The 20295-nt window shown below is 43.9% G+C and overlaps 1 protein-coding gene across 1 annotated transcript in view; it reads right to left on the bottom strand.

The window, feature by feature from the left end:
- Nucleotides 1-20295, bottom strand: part of M6PR (mannose-6-phosphate receptor, cation dependent) — a 109961-nt gene that overhangs the window by 67580 nt on the left and 22086 nt on the right. Inside the window, exon 2 of the mRNA XM_085619934.1 lies at nt 7688-7849. Coding sequence (XP_085476060.1) covers nt 7688-7848 — 161 coding nt within the window. The 5' untranslated portion in view covers nt 7849. The remainder of the gene's footprint in view (nt 1-7687; nt 7850-20295) is intronic.

Below are 20295 nucleotides of genomic sequence, written 5' to 3'. Positions count from 1 at the left end.
CAAGACAAAGGGTGACCAAGGCTACCACTGGTGGGGGAGACCAAGCGAAAGAGGCCAAATAGCCTCCCCAAAAGGAGAGAGGGTAACCCAAAAACAAAAGTCTCCTTAGGAGGGTGGGCTCAGAGACTCCTAACAGCCAAAGGGAGGGTACCAGGGAAGGAACTGGGATCCCGAAAAGGCTTGGCCTCATTGGGAAGATAAACTGGAGATCCTAGCTATAAAAATAAGAAAAATGCTTTGAGCCAACCTGCAGAATAAGCAGTTGCTAATGTCCAGATGGGATCCCATGTGTGGCCTGACCATTTAAGTAACCCCACTGAGGCAACTCTAGACTTTGAGGGAGGGGTAGACTTATCCTGGGCTGCCTGGCTCACTAATATGAGAAAATACAGGCACCTCCCCTTCATTAATGGTACCAGAGTAGAGGCCCTGAGGGATACTGGTGCTAGCGTCACCCTGATGACAAAGCAACTGGTTAACTCAGTACCTGATTGGAAGGACCTATCCAGTCACCAATGCTGACAAGGTCACAAAGATCCATCCCACGGTTATGGTATCTTTTGACTGGGGGTCGCTAGGGAGGGAGGGGAATAGTTGTTTAGAAGGAAGTGGCAGTGTGCACAACCCTCCCTGTGGAATGTCTGCTTGGAAATAATCTGGAGAGTTCCCCTTGGGCTGAAGTCAAACTGAGGACCCATACAAGAATGCTAGGGATCCCAGAATGTGGTTGTGTAAAAACAAGAGTGCAGAGCCCTGAGCGAAAAAGAGGTGCTGGATCCTGAAAGAGTGAACAAGCCATCCAAGAGAAACGGCAAGACTGGGGTAACAGCTTTTACACAGATACCAGATCAGAACCCCTCTTCTCGGGAAGAGGACCAGTTAGCCCAAGAGGGAAGTGAGCCCGAGAAGCTTGGGCCTTACACGGCAGAGCTCTTGGGCCCAGGGGGGCCTTTAGGGAGAATCTGTGCCAGGAACAAGAAACCAGGCTCACTCCTGAAAGCCTGAGGCAGCAAGCTGCTGCACGGGAAAAAGTTGATATCAGTGGAAACAATAGGGTCTATTGGGTGTATTGACTTCTATACACTGAGGCCACAGACCCCAAACCTGGTGCCACCAGAAGAGTGGTAGTACCTCAGAAGTTTAGAAAGCTTCTCCTCACCTTGGCCCATGATATCCCCTTAGCTGGGCTCCTTGGTCAGGATAAAACATGGAGTAGATTAGTCAATCACTTCTACTGGCCAGGGATGTCCCAGAAGGTGTAGGACTTTTGTCATAGTCAGTCATGTGTCTCCTGCCAAGCCCCAGATAAGACAGGAGACAGCCTGAAGGCCCCCTTAATTGCACTTCCAGTGGTTGGGGTACTCTTTGAAAGGGCTGGGCCCTAGACCCCAAAACAGCCTCAGTTAACAGATATATTCTGGTGGCAGTGGATCCTGCCACCAGGTATCCTGAAGCTATTCCCCTTACGACAACCACTGCCCCTGCATTGGCCAAAGCGATCCTTGGTATCTTTACCTGGGTTGGGTTTCCTAAGGAGTTATCAGGCAGAAGTAAAAACTTCATGTGTGGATACTTAAAAAAGCATGCGTGAGGAGTTCCGAGCGACTTAAAAGTTCACTACCCTCTACCACCCACAAACCTACTGCCTGGTTGAAAGATTTAACCAGACATTAACAGGCATGATTGGTGGACTCCCTGAAAAACTGACGGAAAAGGGATGTTTTACTTCCATGCATGCTTTTCGCCTACAGGGAAGTGCCACGAAAGGGAGTGGGGTTCTCCCCCTTTGAACTCCTGTTTTGGCATCCTGTTAGGGGCCCTATGAGTCTTGTGAAGGAAGGATGGGGGAAAAACCTCTCAGACAGTCAAAACAAGACATAGTGGAGTATGTGTTTCGCCTTTGCCACAGGATGGCGGAGTGCATGGGAAAAGCAAGCCAAAACCTTCAGGCCAGCCAGGAGCTTCAGAAGCAATAGTATGACCAAAAGGCTGCTATGGCTTAATTTCAACCAGGGCAAAGAGTATGGCTATTGGAGCCTGTGGCACCTAGTGCCATCCAGGAGAAGTAGAATGGGCCCTATCTTGTCCTTGAAAGACAAGGGGAGGTCACCTATCTAGTGGACCTTGGCAGTAGGAAATATCCAAAAAGGGTATAGAAGTCAACCGCTTGAAGCCCTACTATGACAGAGCTGATGTGACGATGCACATGGCTACAGAAGAGGGACATGAAGCGGAGAGTGATTCTGTCCCTGATCTTCTCTCCAGCAATCTAAAAGATAGGTCTGTTGATGGCGTCCTCTTGTCAGAGACTCTCATTGGCCAACAGCAGGCTGATAGCAGGAAAGGCCTAAATCAGCATGCTGAGCTCTTGTCGCTGACCCCTGGTCAGACTAGCTGGTGTACCCAGGTGACAGCCAACCTATCAGAAACAAAATTCAGGCAGTCTGATTATGTCAAAGAGAGCATCCAAACTGAAGTAAGAAAGATGCTGGAATTGGGTGTCATTTATCCTCGGAGAGCCCCTGGGCCAGCCCAATTGTGTTTGATCCCAAACCTCACTCCAAGGGTGAAATGAAAGACGTTTTTGTGTAGACTATAGGGGTCTCAATGCTGTGACAAAAACTGATGCACAACTAGTTCCTAGAGCAGATGAGTTGATTGACAGGTTAGAGGCAGCCAAATATATGAGTACCTTTGATCTCACATCTGGGTATCGGTAGATAGCTCTGACCCCTGGAGCAAAAGAAAAATCTGCATTCTCCACTCCAAGTGGGCACTTTCAGTTTACTGTGATGCCCTTTGGCTTAAAGAATGTCGCTGCCACCTTCCAGGGGTTGTTCAATAAAGTCCTTACTGGATTGGAATCCTTTAGTGCAGTTTATCTGGATGACATTGCTGTCTATAGCTCCACCTGGCAGGATCACCTTATCCACCTTGGGAAGGTTCTTGAGACTCTGAAAGGTGCAGGAAACTGCCAGATAGGGCAGGGAAAGGTTGTGTACTTGGGCCACCTGGTAGGTAGAGGCCAAGTTCAGCCACTCCAATCCAACATCCTGACAATTCTGGACTGGGAAACTCCAACAACCCAGACCCAAGTCAGGGCATTCCTTGGCTTGACTGGGTATTACAGGAAGTTCGTGAAGGATTATGGGTCCATCATGGCCCCCTCACAGAACTCACCTCCAAGAAGATGCTAAAGAAAGAGAACTGTACAGTAAAGGGTGAATTGTGCTCTGCCCCAGTCCTGAAAGCTCCAGATTACTCCAAGTAGTTCATTGTGCAGACAGAAGCCCCTGGGAATGGGATAGGTGCACGCCTAGCCCAAACAAACGATGGACATGACCAACCCGTTGCTTTTATAAGCAGGAAACTACTCCCCAGAGAGCAGCGTTGGAGTGCCATAGAGGGGGAAGCCTTTGCTGTGGTCTGGTCCTTGAAGAAGTTGAGGCCACACCGGTTTGGAACTCACTCCCTAGTTGAGACAGACCACAGGCCTCTCAGATGGATACAACAAATGAAAGGTGAAAACCCCAAACTTCTACAACACTAGACCAGATTCAGACCATTTGGGCAGAAATCATGGTAGCAGAAAGAGGACAATTTAATTACCCATAACAAATATGATCAGGCGCCATTAGTTTCTCAATTATTTTGCCCTTTCACAGTAGGCCATGATGCGCCCCCTTAAAAACCGAGGACTGGAAGCACAGACACAGCGCTGGCATTGTTCAAATTCTTCCTCTACAATCTGAGTCAATCAAACACAATTTAGTCCACAAAGTGCAGTTAGTTGTAAGAACGTCTTGCACAGAGCCTCACTTCTCATTCATACAATCAATATTCTTCACACATTATATATATATTACCTACTGACGGTCGCCAGTAGGTAGTTATAGTTAGGACCCCTTTTCCATAGGAAATCCGCAACATTCTATTTTGAATAACTTTGGCGCCGGACGATGAATCCTCGCGAATTTCTCAAAATAGGTGGGGCGCTACGCTCCGCTCCTACCCTGAAAGTCTCGGGGGGATTCGTCAAGCGGGGGCTGAGATAAAAAGGGGGTCCCAAAACGCGTTTTTCCCATGCATTTTTCCATAGACAGGGCTACAGCCCGAACGGCTGAACAGAATTACTAGAAATTTGGCGGAGAGGTAGTCCCTAGGTCAAGGAAGTGCCTTTTGTAGGTTTGGTGTAAATCTGTTCAGTAGATTCTGAGAAAATAGCCTTTAAATCAATATATATATCTGAGCCAGCTTACGGTGCGCTTACGGTACGCTTACCGTACGCGTACGGTGGCGTGCGCGAGCGCGATTCTGATTGGCTCTTAGATCTTAGTAAACATTCGAATCGGCCGAAACCAGGAAGCGGCGGCCGCCATTTTGTGTGTTTCACTCAGAAAAAAAAGAGTGAAAACAAGAAAAGGGGGCAAGGAGGAGAGTTACAGACCCCCTTACATTTGTGAGGGGGTCAAAGAAGGACAGAAAAGTACAAAGAAAACATTTATTGATTTTTAAAAAAATCACGGGGTAAGCGTACGGTAACAAAAAAAAATAAAAGAAATGAAAATCAGATTTAAGTGTTTAGTTATTAGGGGGCTCTAAAAAGAGCAGTTGTGTTTATGAAGTGATTTTTTATTGGTACCTACAAGTAAGTACCGATGCAGAGTCTAAGGTTCAAGAGGAAGACTCTGTTCCCTTCATCATTGAAGTGCACACCATCTCCTCTATAAATGTCTTGCATGTCATAACGCAAGTTGTTGTGGTAAATGGCACCCATACCATAGTCACGGAGGAAAGCAGAAACAGATTTGTTGACGTGCTTTCTTGCTTTGTCAATTTGCAGACAGAAATGATTGGACCAGTTCCATTTTTGCCTTTGGCATATGTTGGAAAACACAAAGGCAGTTTTAGGGAAAAGAGAAAACAGTTGTGCAAAGGTGTCCTTCATAAGCATTTCCAGACCTACCCCAGTCAAAGTGCCTAGGTCATTGCCACCACAGTGCACTATTATGAGGTCAGGGTGTTGGTTTTGCATGAAGGATTTCACCAATGGCATCAATTGGTGCCACTTTAACCCTCTCTGACCAATCCATTTAATGTCTACATTTGGTAAAGCAAGGTCTCTCACCATATCTGTTTTCTCTGCAAACTTTTCACTCCAGAAGACATAGCTGTGCCTGAAAAAACCATAGGTTTCACACACGTTATAGTTAGGAATTAGCATTTACAAAACCTTGCAAATTCACTTAAAAAACCATAGGTTTCACACGTTATAGTTAGCTGTACATTTCACTCGTAAAAAACCAATGAAATTCCACGTTATAGTTAGATCAGGTAACTATAACTTGCACGACCGCAATCCACAATGTGTAATTTCAGATGTCATGATTGATGTCATGAGTGATGTCACTGACCATGTCATGATTGATGTAATATGTGACGTCATCAGCAGTTTATTGTGGGCGCGCAAGTTAGTTACCTGATCTAACTATAACGTGGAATTTCATTGTTTTTTTACGAGTGAAATGTACAGCTAACTATAACATGTGTGAAACCTATGGTTTTTATATATATATATATATATATATATATATATATATATATATATATATATATATATATATATATATATATATATATAATCTTCTGGCGGTCGCCAGTAGATAGTTCTAGTTAGGACCGTGTTTCCATAGGAAATCTGAAAATTCTATTTTGAATAACTTTGGCGCCGGTTGACGAATCCTCGCGAAATTTTCAAAACTAATGGGGCGATCCGCTCAGCTCCTACCCTGAAAGTCTCGGGGTGATTCGTCAAGCGGGGGCTGAGAAAAAAGGGGGGTCCCAAAACGCGTTTTCCCCATGCATTTTCCCATAGGACCTTTAGTCAAAGGTACAGCCCGAACGGCTGAACAGAATTACTTGAAATTTGGCAAAGAGGTAGTCCTCAGGTCAGGCATGTGCCTTTTGCATATATGGAGTCAATCTGTTCAGTATTTCCTGAGAAAATTGCAGTTAAAAGTACATAAATATCTATAGCCGGGTACCGTGCGCGCACCCTAACGTGCGCGAGCGTAATTCTGATTGGTGGTTACATGTCAGTCAACGTTCAAATCGGGCAAAATCGGGAAGTGTCGTCCGCCATTTTGTTTGTTTTGGGTGCGACAGTGAAAAAGAGAGGTGCCGAACGTGAAAAGGGGGCAGGGTAGAGAGTTCCTGACCCCCTAGCCTTTGTCAGGGGGTCCCTAAAGGACCCCAAAGGGTGAGAAAAACATTTTTTTAAATCGCGGGGTGAGCGCACGGTGAAAAACTTAAAAAAAATATATAATAATACATACAACTTAGCATTTAAAAAACCGTACAAATTCACTTTAAAAAACCATAGGTTTCACACACGTTATAGTTAGGAATTAGCATTTAAAAAAACCTTGCAAATTCACTTAAAAAAACCATAGGTTTCACACATGTTATAGTTAGGTGGACATTTGACTCGTAAAAAAACAATGAAATTCCCCCGTTATAGTTAGTTCAGATAACTATAACTCGCGCGACCGCCACTATCACAAGGATGATGTCATGAGTGATGCCACTGACCAGGTCATGAGTGATGTAATATGTGACGTCCTCTGCAGTTGATTGCGGGCGCGCGAGTTATAGTTATCTCAACTAACTAGAACGGGGGAATTTCATTGGTTTTTTACGAGTGAAATGTCCACCTAACTATAACATGTGTGAAACCTATGGTTTTTTAAGTGAATATATATATATATATATATATATATATATATATATATATATATATATACATACATACACACATATACATACACACACACACACACACACACACATACACCCAATAACTCAACGAATTGAATAACATTTGCATTCAAGCCCAGCTGTACAGAGAACCCGAAACCCACCTTGATTTGAATAAAAATTTCAGCAACAAAACCACCATCACAGAAAGCGTAAACCATATGCATCACTAAAACTGAAAGTCTGACCATTGGACTGATTACTTTTAGCGCTAAGGGCTGGCCCTTTCCTTTTTAAAAAAAAATATTTTTAAGCCAACTGATGGGGAGATAAAATTTGGGTTTGTACTGAAATGTTTTACATGTCACAGTGATACAAATATTACTTTGGTTACCTTGCTTTTAAAAAATGGCAATAAAATAAATATTTGAAAAAAAAACAAAGTCTATTGGGTGGAGTAAAAACCAATACAAATCCATTGACAAGGGCACAAGCAGTGGAAGAAAGCTCAAAGCCAGGACAAAATGTGAGGAACCTAGGATTCATTTTTAACTCTGAACTATCATTCACCTCACTCTCTCCTCAGGACCTCCCAAAAACAACATGAAAGCAAACACATGAAGTGCAACTGGTCAAAGACCTATTACTGATAAATGGGTAAAAGGCAGTCATCTAGTGACAATTCTTACTAGAAAAGGACACTCAGTGCTGCGTATTCTGGAGAACATATATGAAATGGGAAAGGAATGCGATTGCAGGGACTAAACATGAAATACAAAGAGGGGCAGAGAATCACAGCCTGCCAAAGGTTTGAGGGAGAAGTGACCCTGCTCTGCAGTAACCTCACTCCTGTCATACCCTGCCCACTTCTGACAACCTTGCCCCTCTACCCCTCCCCATTACCCGTTCTCCCAAGACGGATGCCACTTACACTCTATTTCTCAAGGGGGCCAGAGATGCCAGCACCGCCTTCTCCGCCTTGGACTCCTGCTCGCCTTCTCCTACCAAGTTGCAGTCAATGGCTCCCATTGCTCTTGCTGCTAGCGTGAGGAGCAGCATTGCCAACCAGCTGTAGCACGGAAAGTGCGCCATCCTGAGGAGAAGTAAAATATCAGTTGAGTGAAGATTAATCCATCAGTCCAACGAAAACTTACCTCAAGCTGAAGCTGCGGGTTCAACTTTCCAATCTAGTCCATAGATCCACTTCACCTGTCAGGCGCATCATTCTTCAAAGGATCAATTTTGGAATCGAACATCCACCCGCACCATTTCAAGCCATATGAAAGAGTACAATGGAGAACCAAACACCATTTCAGAATTAGAAAAACTAACAACTAGGGCAGATAACCGGCGTTAATTTCAGAACTATTGAGATTTTCCATCTATTGCTCTTATTTCAAGTTATCCTTTCGTTCATGACTCGATTCCACAGATCTGTTCTTGTGAACCGAACGGTCTGGAGAAAGGTTTATTCTGGCACAGAAATAGTCTGGCATTATTGGCACAGGGCAGTATTATTTGGGCACTATTTCAAATATCATTGCATTTTGTCCAAACTTTCCCCTTCAGAATGTTCTTATAATATGGTATTTTGGGGCATTATTCTACTCATGTAATCTTGCACAGATTTTGTTTTCAAAACAGTCTTTTTACTTTGGGGCATATTTTCTGTCAAATTTCTTGTTCTTGTTCTCAAATGCATCGAATATTTATAGAAGGAGGGTGCATCTTTCCAATAACATGTAATTTTACCAGTGCATTACAACTCGTGCGGTGTGCATCTTAAATTCGCTTTTTGCAGAATATTCCAGTTGGCTATCTTTCAGGTAAACATTGTTCCGCAGCATTCGATATTTAGAGTAGCCTCAAAATAAAAATGTGAACAAAGCCCGCTGAAATAAGCCACTTTAATATTGAAAGGTTTTCTAAGGCAAAGAAGGACAACTGTCTAACTGTCCTCTATTCAATGATTAGATTGTTCACTAGTACCCAGGGAATGCTGCCCACACCTTGAATCTTAGCATCTGAATGAAGTGACACCGCTCTTAGAGCCCTCGAATGGCTTGTTGGGCCAGGCAGTTAGAGCAACACAAGACATGCCTCACGACATGGCAATCATCAGTATGTATATTATGTTCTTTTGAGGATTACTCTGTAAATTTGTTTTAGAATTGGGAAAGAGAGAAAGGAGGCCTGGATTAGGAAATAATAAAGATAGTCCACCGTTTGTGCTACCTAAAAACAAACGTAACAGTTTTGTAGCACACCTGCACAAAAAGTTATAGCGCTTTGCATAACACTGAAGATTTCACACTGAGAAATCAAAGACAATAGCCTGATTCTCAGAAACAAATGTGTAGCAGTGTGGGATGTAGAAGCGGCATATAAACATCAAAGGCCCAAATTAGCATCACACCAGTTAAGAGTCTGGATGAAGAGCAGCTACCTCATATCAACAATAAATGGGGGGTGATCCACCCGGAGGCTAGAAACTTGAGGCATCTAAAATGTCTACAATGTGGAGGGTTTCCATAAATTAAATTTATAACGTAAAGGAAATTTGCAGCTGGAGAAAGAGCTAAATGAGTAAGGTAGAAAGAGGAAATCTGGTGATACACAGCCCTTGGTGTAAAGAGGCTGAAATATGAAAGGTTTTCGGAGACTGTGCTAGGAAATAGAGCAAACTTGCAAGATGAGGAAGCCACATGTGGGTTTGTAGACCACAAGATTAATAAGAAGCTGGACGTTACAAGAACCTGCGAGATGTACAGTATGAATAAGCTTTGGTCAGGACGAGAAAGAGGAGATGCGGCCACTGCCAGAATAAGAGACAGTACTCCAGCTCGGCTAGAAATTTCAGAAATAGCTTAACAGGGAAATCATCAGAGGGCACCAAAGCCCTAAGGGGTCAAATAAGAAGATACTGATTTAAGACAGTGGAGTAACATTCTTGAGGATGGACTAGAGGAGAGGGGACGAGGCAAGGTAGCAAACAAAAAGTCCTCCCCCTCAGCATCGGGCAATTTAATTGCAAGCTTTGGCAGGGAAGAGCTTTGTAAAGAGGAAAACGTTACCTACTTGTGACTTTAATATGTTAATGGAGTTAAATCTCTCAAAATAGGCGCGTACTAGCACACTCACAGACATGTTCTCCTGTGAACATTTCCATTACCATGTGAGGATGAATGAGTAAATCAGCCTCACCATACACGCAAATGTCCTCCAGTCCAGAAAGCACCCATTTCTAGGACATGTTTGTCGCTCTCTAGTAATGAGTGTGTGCATTCTGGAACAGAAGAACAGGATCACAGGTAGCCGAAATTGTTTTGGAATGTTTTGTCATAAGCACAGCTGATACTCGCCATAATCGCTCGGTGAGGATGGTCAATTAATGAACGTTTGAGTAACGAGACGGTAACCGCCTATCTCAAACACTGAAATGAATGATATATTTCAATGACAAGAATGGACACTGCTTTCCTTCATTTAGCATTATCTGGCCTTCAAGTTTAGGCTGCATTAGGACTTGGTAATGAATGAAAGGACTAGGGTGGGGGAGGGGGACCCCTGGTCTGGATGTCTTGCTGCTTATTATTGGGAGAGTTTTACTGAGACATAGAAAGGTTACTAATGCTTCAAACATGGGCAGAGTAAACTAGAATGACATCGGGAGAGTGGAAGGTAACCTAGCAGTAGAACAATATGCTACGGCCTAAGGCATGTGAATTAACTAATGGTGTAGTTATTCGCAAAAGCAAACAGTAGTATATATTATGAACGGCAACCAGGCCCTGGGTGTTTAGTTGCTTTCATTACTTCTGGAGAACTGCGGAGTTATTTTCAAATTTCGATCAGTTATTTATTACGGAATGATTATGCTTTTCAGAATATTTACTTTATATGCCAACAATCGTGTTGGAAAAAAACGGAGAAGACTACTTCTGAAAATCAGTGTTTCGTACAAATATATAAATAAAACAATAATAAAAACATTCTTGAGCGCTGCCGGACTGTGGACCCAGGAACGGGGTCTGACAGTAAGTAACCCCCCTCGAACACAGGATCACAGAGAAACAAGAACAAGGCACAAATAAACTGTAACAAGATCTCTAATCTTGTTAGTTGCACGGGTAAACAGTTACTGTAAAATGCACACAAAAAATGAATGTGCTGCCATTTCTAATACAACACAAACAGTACGATAGGTGAAGGTTTTTCATAGTTGGTCTGAGATTATGTTCTATGAGTTCTTGCACATGGGTAACGGGAACCCCCTGAGGCAGTAACATCATTAGAAAGGAGAATGGCTGTTTGGGAACCACATTCAATTTAGAGGCGCAGAAGATGCAAAGGATTAGTCTTCTCATGCACATGGCTGATATGTATGTAGATATGATTAGTAAAAATATAAAAGAGTTTTACGAAAGAAAGGCGGAGGATTACAAAAAACAATGGCTGAATTTCTGATGAGTCAGTTGTTGGTGGTGCTGACTCATGTGGTCCCCCCTTTTTCTTTTTTTAACAAATAAGATCATTTGTTTTACATTAAAATTGTGTCATATCTTTTTTTAAGGAGTTTGCGGTGATGGTGCCTAGGTTGGGCTAGTGGCAACAAACAGGACACACCAGCTGGTTTTGCCAGTGCTTAGGTCTGCATGCTTGGTTTGTTTTTAGTATTTTATGTATTGCCGGGTCTCTTTCCAAGACGCTTTACGTTTCCAAAAATGCAGAGATATATAAACCAAGAACTTGCTTCAGGCTGTAGCAAGCACCTTCTACAAAGTATTTAACTAGCATTCATAGACGGTGACAGCCGGAAAAGGCCACTGTGCCCATGTTCCCAATTACTCCACGTGGTGTGCCACACAGAGACTTTCCTAAGTCTCGTTAGACCCATCACACTTTAAATGGGAATGGATGTAAGTGGAAATACATACATGAAGTTTGTTGGTGGGTGTAGATTTTGTACCCTAAATCTACATTTCTATTTAGAATGAATGCAAATGTAGATCTAGAAATTCTTTGTCGAGGGGTGCATGTAACAACAGCTAGTGTAAAGAGTGTGAAAGGATGTGGCTTAAAGGCTACAGAGGTGACTTTGAAGCTGGGGAACCAGGTTTGAGTCTGGCAGTAGGCTCAAGCATCCTGTGATTCTGGGCAAATCGCCCAATCTCCCTGTGCCTAAAATGAATGTGTCCTTGTGTAATGAAACAGGTACTTATGTGCAGCGCTCCAATACGTTCTGGTCAAGTTTGCGCTATATAAAACTTCAAAAAAAGAAAACTGCAACAAAAAAAAACAAGCATTTGCAATGCAATAGGTCTCGCATTTACTAGAGTTTAAGCTATTGGCATTGTAAATAAATGCTTTTTATTTATGTTGTTAAAAGTAAAAGTAAAAGGCATTGTTATTTGATATGTTAATAGCTGAAACTCGCGTAAATGCGAGCCCTATTGCATTGCAAATGCTTGTTTATATAAGCAGTTGCCCAGCAGCTCCCCCAGCCATTTTATTTACATAAACCATGAAAAAAAAACTATTGGCTTTGCAAACGCTTGATTTAGTATGGTGTCTGTGATTTAAGCAAATAAAGATTAATTTTGATAGAAAAGTGGAGAGTGCGAAATGCAATTGAAATTCAAATATATAACCCAGCTCGTGGTGTAGGAACAGTAGGGACAAAAACGCTGCTGTAAGGTCAGACTTATGCAACCTGCGCAACGAGTCGCAGCCAGGGCGTCAATGGGAAGCTCTCTCCGGCTCCGCTCCACAATATTGTGCCTGTCTCTGTTAAAAAAGAAGCCGGGCTAACCGCAGGGCAGGATTTAAGGGTGAAACATTAGAAAGGCTAATGCTATTCAATGAATGTTAGGGCTTCGCAGTTAGAGGATGCGCCGCGGGCATTCAATCAGTAACTAAACTACCGAGGAAGTGGGGGGCGAACGTCACTGCGCGAGAAGTTACCACAAAACGCCCTCTGCTGGTCAACGTGCGAAGTAAACCATGCTTTGGATAACTGCTAAATATTCGAAGTTAGTTGTATCTTTGAGATGAAACAGTTTAGTTTACCAATCACTTGGGTGCGCAGTTTTCAGAAATGTATTTAATTGCTCATTTGGATGCTAAATGAGAAAACTGACTCACGTGTTTTCAGTGAATCGCGAGTAAAATGCATCCATGGGGTATAATTTCTAACACTATAATGTGTCACAGTGACCTCTTAATTATGGGGCACTTTTGCTAAAAAGGTGAATTAATAAGCGTAGTCAGCGTGCGTGTGTGTGTTGCACAAGCCCAATTGGAAACAAGCATTGGCCGCGCGACAGTAAAAGTAACGCCGCGCGGCCGTAAAAGCGAAAGTCTCCGCGATCACTCTGAAAGCTAAAGTGATCGCGATGACGCGCTAAAGCAGCGGGGGGAGGGGCATGGTGCTGAAGGCTGGCGCAGGAAAGGCAGATTGCTGGGCGAGAAGGGAGGGGGGAATGCGGGGAGCAGCTGTGCGCGTGCTCGCCATCGTGCAGTGAAGCTTGTAGCCAGCACAAAAATGTGGGTAGCACTTTCTAAACCCACCTACTAAATGCCTCGCCAGATCAGCACATGCGCTGGGTCAGGCGAGACCTAAAATCATCACTAGAGGGATAGTGGATCTTTGGGGAGTAGCAGAACTTCCTTCAGCAAGGAGGATAAGAGGAGAAAGAAGTAAAAGAGACAAATAAGAGTTTAAATATTTTATTAACTCAAAGCTGTAGTAGCACTCATGCCTAGGTCTGGGCTAGCGACAGCTTGAATTGTTTCACTTCCAGAGCTAATGTGTCTAGAGACAAAAGTGGTGAAAAATCAGACTCCCCTCATTCACCCAAGAACCACAACCGAGAAGATGCCCCACTGGGACAGGTTACCATTTGCAAATAAGATACTACCAAAACTTAGGGTGTTGACATAAGGTTGTCCGATTGTTTGAAAAAAAAGGTTGTGATAAATAGAAGTAAAACAAATCTTGATATTATAGATTTTTTTTTTGCATGAATTGGTCTACTCCTATTTTTTACTTCATGTTTTGGTTCATGTTTTGGGCCATGGTACATCAGAAACTACGATGAGCTAGGTAGTGTTTAATAAGATTTAAATAAAATGTATACTCAAGAATGGTCATGTTAAAATATAGTTATGAAGCTGAATTATTTTAGTTTAGTTTTGTGTGCCTTACCCAGACACAAACAAAAATAGAATAGTCTTCAAGTGATTTCCAGGCTCCCAAAAGAGGGATAGTCTTACGCATTTAGCCTGTACATTTGAAAGGATGCTGCGGAATAGCATTTCTTGTGCACTTTTTCATGAAATTATAACTGGTTTCTGAGGGTGGCAAATATTCATATAAACACTAGACAGAAAACATGTTGCCAAACCGGTTTAGCAGGACAGCCACAGGGTTGCTGTGCACTCAAAGGGGAGGGCACAGATCCTTGTTCACTGTTTTCCCGGTTGATGCTTTTGGCTTCGGCTTCCTTCACAGTAAGTTATTTGCCAAGACCTAAAAGAGGTGTGCATGTTCGGGTTTTCGCGGGTGATTTGCCTGCTCTTAGTGTACTCTATGAAGTGCGGACCATTGGTCCTGCAAGTGACGCAAACATATTACTTCCAGTAGGTGCCAGGCTGGTCAGATTGCCAACCAAAACTCCTACATCATATCGATCAGTAAAAAAAACTCCTGCATCATATCGATCAGTAAAAAAAAAACAATCATTTGCAATGCAATAGGTCTCGCATTTATGAGAGTTTAAGTTATTGGCATTGTAAATGACAAAGCCTTTTATTTAGGTTTTAAAAATAAAACCAAAAATAAAAGGCACTGTTTTTTGCAATGTCAATAGCTCAAACTCGCGTAAATGCGAGACCTTTGCATTTCAAATGCTTGTTTTAAATGAAAGCGTGAATTGGTCACTCAACAAGTTGGAAGTTACAGTCTGTGTTCCAGAGACGCTACCTGTCCCCTGCTCAGAGAGAGGTGCATTGCATTGTATTATCGATATAGCGCACTCACACATGTTGTGTGCGTGAAGTGCTGATTGGCACTTCATTTTGTGTCTTTCAGAGGAATGGCTGACTGCGCTTATATTGCAATTTCTGCGTTGTTTACGAATGGGTACCATTGGCCGCCTGTGCCATAGCAGCCAATATCTAAATATGGTGCCTCCCCCAGCTCACATATAGATAGAAAACCGGACTGACTGCTCACGTGTGCAAGGCCTAATGTTATTTAATGCATATACTTATGTTCATAGAAATGCATTGGACGAGTACCTGTGTGGCGGTTGTACAAACAAGCCAATGACACTGTACAACGCCTCTCTTCCCCCCCATCCAGACACAGATACCTAGATACACACATGTAAGGGCTGGAAGTGGCACCACGTGCCGGGGTGGGGGTTTTCTCCCTCATCCTTCGCCAGTACACTGAGGCCATGTCCAGCCTGGGGTGTTACATAGTGATACGACCGTAGAGCGGCAGGGGAGGGTGGGGGGGGGGGGGGGGGGGCAAAGAAGCGAGAGCTGTGGATAGCACACGGAGAGTAGGAATGCGAGCTGGCACCAGAGAGGAGGCAACAGCGCAGAAAGGCACGGGCTCAGAGCCTCCTCTTCTTAGTGGGAGGGCAGCTCCCACAGCCAGAGAGGGGGCAGGGGACAGGGCGGGGCGGGGCCTCCATTGATAACGAGACAACAGATTAATGAGCGCGGCTCAGTCCGCCCGTGTTGTGAAAGGGCTGAGAGTGATGGCGAATTTGTTTGCGTGCATGTTTTGGGATTAAAAATTAGCTTGGGTGAGCTGGACCCTGAATAGCACCCTTCCAGCTACAGCAACATCGTATGACAGTGATACAGTCACATCTTAAAGCCCGCTCAGCGACTGACTCAGCAGTCTCTCCCCTTCAGCTTAACAAGAAGGGATGATCTAGTGCCCTGTGGTCTGCTTGTGAGAGAAAATAATTACATAAACAAGCGCGGCGAAGCGGACCAGGCTGAAAATAAAAGCAGGCTGCATTAGTGAGGAGAAACGCTCCTTTGCGGCCGTGTAGCAAAATAATGAAATTAAATAAACAAGCGCGGCCGAAGTGGGCCCGCGCTGAAAATAAAAAAGTGCTTTCTGACTTATGAAGGAGACCATGTAACGCCACAAGTAAAAGATCCAGTCCTGATGGGTGGTCCCAAAAGGAGACAGGGCGGTAACAAGGAGGGACTAAGAAGCCTCATTATCAATCGGAAGCCAGTTACTATTGCCTAGGATCAAGATCCCTACAGATAGCCCTCCCCTACTTACGACAGCCCTACAATGCTGGAGGAAGGCATTATCATACTCATCCCCAGCGACCCCTTACGCAACGAACATCCCCCTCCTGGGGATTCCCACACCACAAGGCAAACTCACGAAGGCCAGGATGCGGGACTGGGCTGAGGCTGGGGTAGAAGACATTGGTGCATTCTTCGGCCATGGTACCATGCAGGACCATGACTCCTTCCGGCAGTCTACAGGCCCACCACCACGCTTATACTTACTACACGGTTCAGTGTCACACTATATTCGGCGCGCCTGGGCCCCACAGAGGAGTGAGCCACCACAACATAATCTAATACACCTCTTATACTACATGGGAAACGGGGGTCAGTTGGTTATACACAGGTATCCGGACACATGCAGTAATCACACTCACTGCCCTTAGGGCGCACTGGTCAGAGGACTCCAATATTGAAATTACTGATAAGGCCTGGGAATGTATGATTGAACACCCCAAAAAAGTGTCACGTAACGAGAGACTGAAGTTTATTCAGACGATGGTCCTCAATAGGGCATACCTTACCCCTGGGAGGATTCATTGCATGTTCCCAGACTCCCCCATCACTGTCCCCGCTGTAAGGGAGATGAGGCGGACTTCCTCCATATGCTATGGTCCTGCCCCTGCCTTAGAGACTACTGGGTGGGAGTCTGCTGCACTCCGAGCGAAGTCACACAAATCCCTGTCCCGGACGAAGCTCTGAATTGCCTCGCAGGCCTCCACAGACGCACGAAGGTGCAGAAGGTACAGTTAAAGTTTTTAGACCTAGCCCTCATCTTAGCAGTGAGAGCCCTCACCATGCGGTGGAAGTCTCCCAGGAGACCCGCGGTATCCCCGTGGCAGGCTGACATGCTTCAGTGGGGGAAGGCAGAGAGTGCAGCTCTTCGAAGAGAGAGGACTGAGGAAGCAGCCCATCTCGATGGACTGGGAGGCTACGCTGCTTAAACTAGAATCACTTGACTTATTAACTCCACGAGATACCCCAACCCTTTAGCACACAAGGTCACCATGTGACTTCTCAGCTATAGGTTCCGAGACACAAACACATGCTTTCTAACCCAAGGACACTTCAGCCCTTCGAGATTTATACCTTTAGTGTCATATATTGATTAACATGGAAGCCGAAATAAGACGGACCAGGAGTCGGGACTGGGTGGGCTAGGGAGGGAGGGGGACATCGTTGAATAGGTTTTTCTTGTTAATTGGAATATAACTGCTTTATACTGTCACTTTCTGTACTAGGACTTTAATGTATTAGTACCAACGACGTCACTGGAGATCATGGTCCTCTGTTTTCTATCTCACATAGAATGACACATACAAAAATTGCATGCAACATGTATGATGTAATTTCCTACAAAATCAAAAGACTGCCTCTGTAGGATAAACATTGCATTGTATAACTGTCAAAGTCATCAATAAAGTGTGTTTAAAAAAAAAATAATCAATCGGATGCCAGCGTTTACCATGGAGGAGGACGCCAGCCAATGAAAAATATGGGCGGGGCTTCCACACCACATCTAAAAAATACCCTAATACAGCATACCTCGCGAAGCGCCCAGCGCATACGCTGCAACGCTAGGCGAGACCTAAAAAAAAACACACAGTCAGTGGGAACTAAGACCGGTGACCTTCATCTTAGAGGTGGGACATGTTATATAGAAATATGTAACAAGGTAACGAAAGTGCTGCCCTTCAGGGACCGTAGAAAACGTGCATGGGCAACGCCAATAGGTCTGCCTCGTTTTAGCAGTATGTGTTCTTTGATGTAACTGTTGAGCATTATTGGGCGATAGGTTTGGAGGCTGCCACTTGACAAGTAAGTATTACTTGTGTCGATGTTAAAAAAAAAAAAAAGCAAAAGCATTCCTTTTACATATGTTAAAAAAGCGCATAATGCAGCATTATACCCAAAGTGGCACTTTCAGCTCAACAGGAACAAGCAAAGAGTTTAGTGTGCTTCACATGCCAAATCCACTCAAATAGACTCAAAATATGCCAGGTAAATATTGCATAGGTCACCTTTTCAGAGGTAATCATTACATTAAATATCCTTAACTAAAACATCATCACTCAAAGACACTATCAAAGGATTTTAACTGTGGTCTCCTTTCTGGTGAAGACCGGTTCAGTGCCACGGAATAAATCAGTCCAAAATCATACTCCTGGGTAACCGCCCACTATATTTTTTAACAAGCATCACCTAGGACACGGGTACACCATGGGCAGCAACATTACAAGTTTACCTTAAACAAAGATGTACAGGCAGGCTTAACAGTGCCAAAGCGGACACACACCCAACCCCTCCGCCTGCAGAATTCAGGTAGCAGTGAGTGTACAATTCATCACATACGGCAAAAGAACAGTACATGCAATATGATCAAGACTATAAGCTACCATTAAAAGGTGTGTGAGCCTGTATATGTGCGACTGTGTGGGACGGGACTTGTTTATGCAAGCGTGTGTGTTATAGAATAATGGTGTGTGTGTGTAACGGTACATGTTCTGCTGTGTATAAGGTTACATTATTGTGGGTGTGTTGAAATAAGTGTGCTCATTAGAGGTTCTGTGGCATTGTGCTGTGTGAATTATGTGATGGGTGTTAGTTAAATTGGCTGTGTGTTATGGTTTGTGAAGCAGTGTGAGCATGTCACATGCTTGGAGCCTCTATGTGGCACATGGTAAGTGGGTAATGCTTCAGAATATGTTCCGTGTTCTGCTTGAAGCATTTTTAGATTCCCCCAGACTAGGATCACAATTGTAAATGCCCTCAAGTAATTAAATAAACAATGTGATTACTAATTATCTTGGAGAGATGCCCACGTGCTTTGCATGGTAACGCCATGTTCAGAGAGAGGGTACGCACACATGATGTTATTTTCTTTTGCTTTGAGTGGCGGAAGGCAAAAAAGCGTGATCGCACATCTTTGCTGTGGATTGATCTGCTGTAACATACTCGAATGAATCAGGAGAGATCTCCACAGTCTCAACAGGAATCATTTCTTTCCAAGCAAGCGGCCATAATAAAGCAAGAAAAAAACCCAGTAATGTATACTTAGGAGCTATTCACATGACACACTCGAGTCATCTGCAGTGCTTTCATTTTTAATGTAATCTTGCACTTCATCCAAGTGAGTTGTTTCAAAAGCCCAGTGTAATCCAGATATAAACAATAGCTTGTGACAAACAGCTTCACCTGGCCTTCCCTTCAGGGAGGATCACATGTGGCACCCATGTGGAAGACTGCCCCGAAGATTAAGGTTTTGTTGCAGCAGGACGTTACATCTGCAGGTTGTAAAACCTGCGTCAGCAGCCTTCCTTAGCAAGCTGCACATTCAGCCATTTTTACTTATTTATTTTATTTAAAGAGTTTTATATAGCGCTGGCTAGACCCGAATGTTTCAGAGCGCTTTACATAAGGTTCCACATGGTTGCAAACTAGTTACAAGTTACCAATGATATCAGTAAAAACATTTAAGGAGCATAGAAGAAAAGGAAAAAGGAGTGAAAAGGGTAAGGGTAAGGGGGTAGAGGAGAAAGGGGTAGGCTATAGATACAACGGAGAGACGAAGGGAAAGTCTGCCCAAGGTCCGGCTGGGTAGGTGAAGGCCGAGGGGGAATCCGCAGCTTATCTCCTCTTCAGCTATCAGGTAGATCCACCGGGCATCAGTCAAATAGTTAGGTCTCAACAGAAAAACATTAAAGGGATAGACGGCAAGAAGAAGGGAGCGTAGAGGGGGAAGGGGGTAGGGTGAAGGGGTAGGAGGGAGATACGACAGAAACGAAGTAACGTCTGCCCAAAGTCCGGCTCGGGTAGGTGATGGCCGAGGGGGGATCCACAGCCCATCTCCTCTTCAGCTAACAGGTAGCTCCACCGGGCATCGGTCAAATGGCAGGCCATTAATTAGGATAATAAAACACAATTCATAGAGAAAGCGCTGGAGTGATATGGAATGACGTAAGTAATGATTAACGCGCCCCTCGCGTTCAAGTAGTATTTACTTCCGCTTTCATATGACTAAACTGCGCGCATTTAGTAATCCAGTCTAATCTATCATTAAAAACACATTCGTGCTCTAATCTATCAACAGGTCATGTACAGCACAGATAAAGGCAATGCAAACCACTTGCCATTCAAAAGTTACATCATGTACAAATACGATGAGGGAAATACAACACCCATCTGTTCTCGCGAATGTGCACTACATTT

The sequence above is a fragment of the Triturus cristatus genome, chromosome 7 (assembly GCF_964204655.1).
Source record: "Triturus cristatus chromosome 7, aTriCri1.1, whole genome shotgun sequence".
Taxonomy (NCBI): domain Eukaryota; kingdom Metazoa; phylum Chordata; class Amphibia; order Caudata; family Salamandridae; genus Triturus; species Triturus cristatus.
Note: the sequence above shows the minus strand (reverse complement) of the source record. Positions and strands in the feature narration are given on the sequence as shown.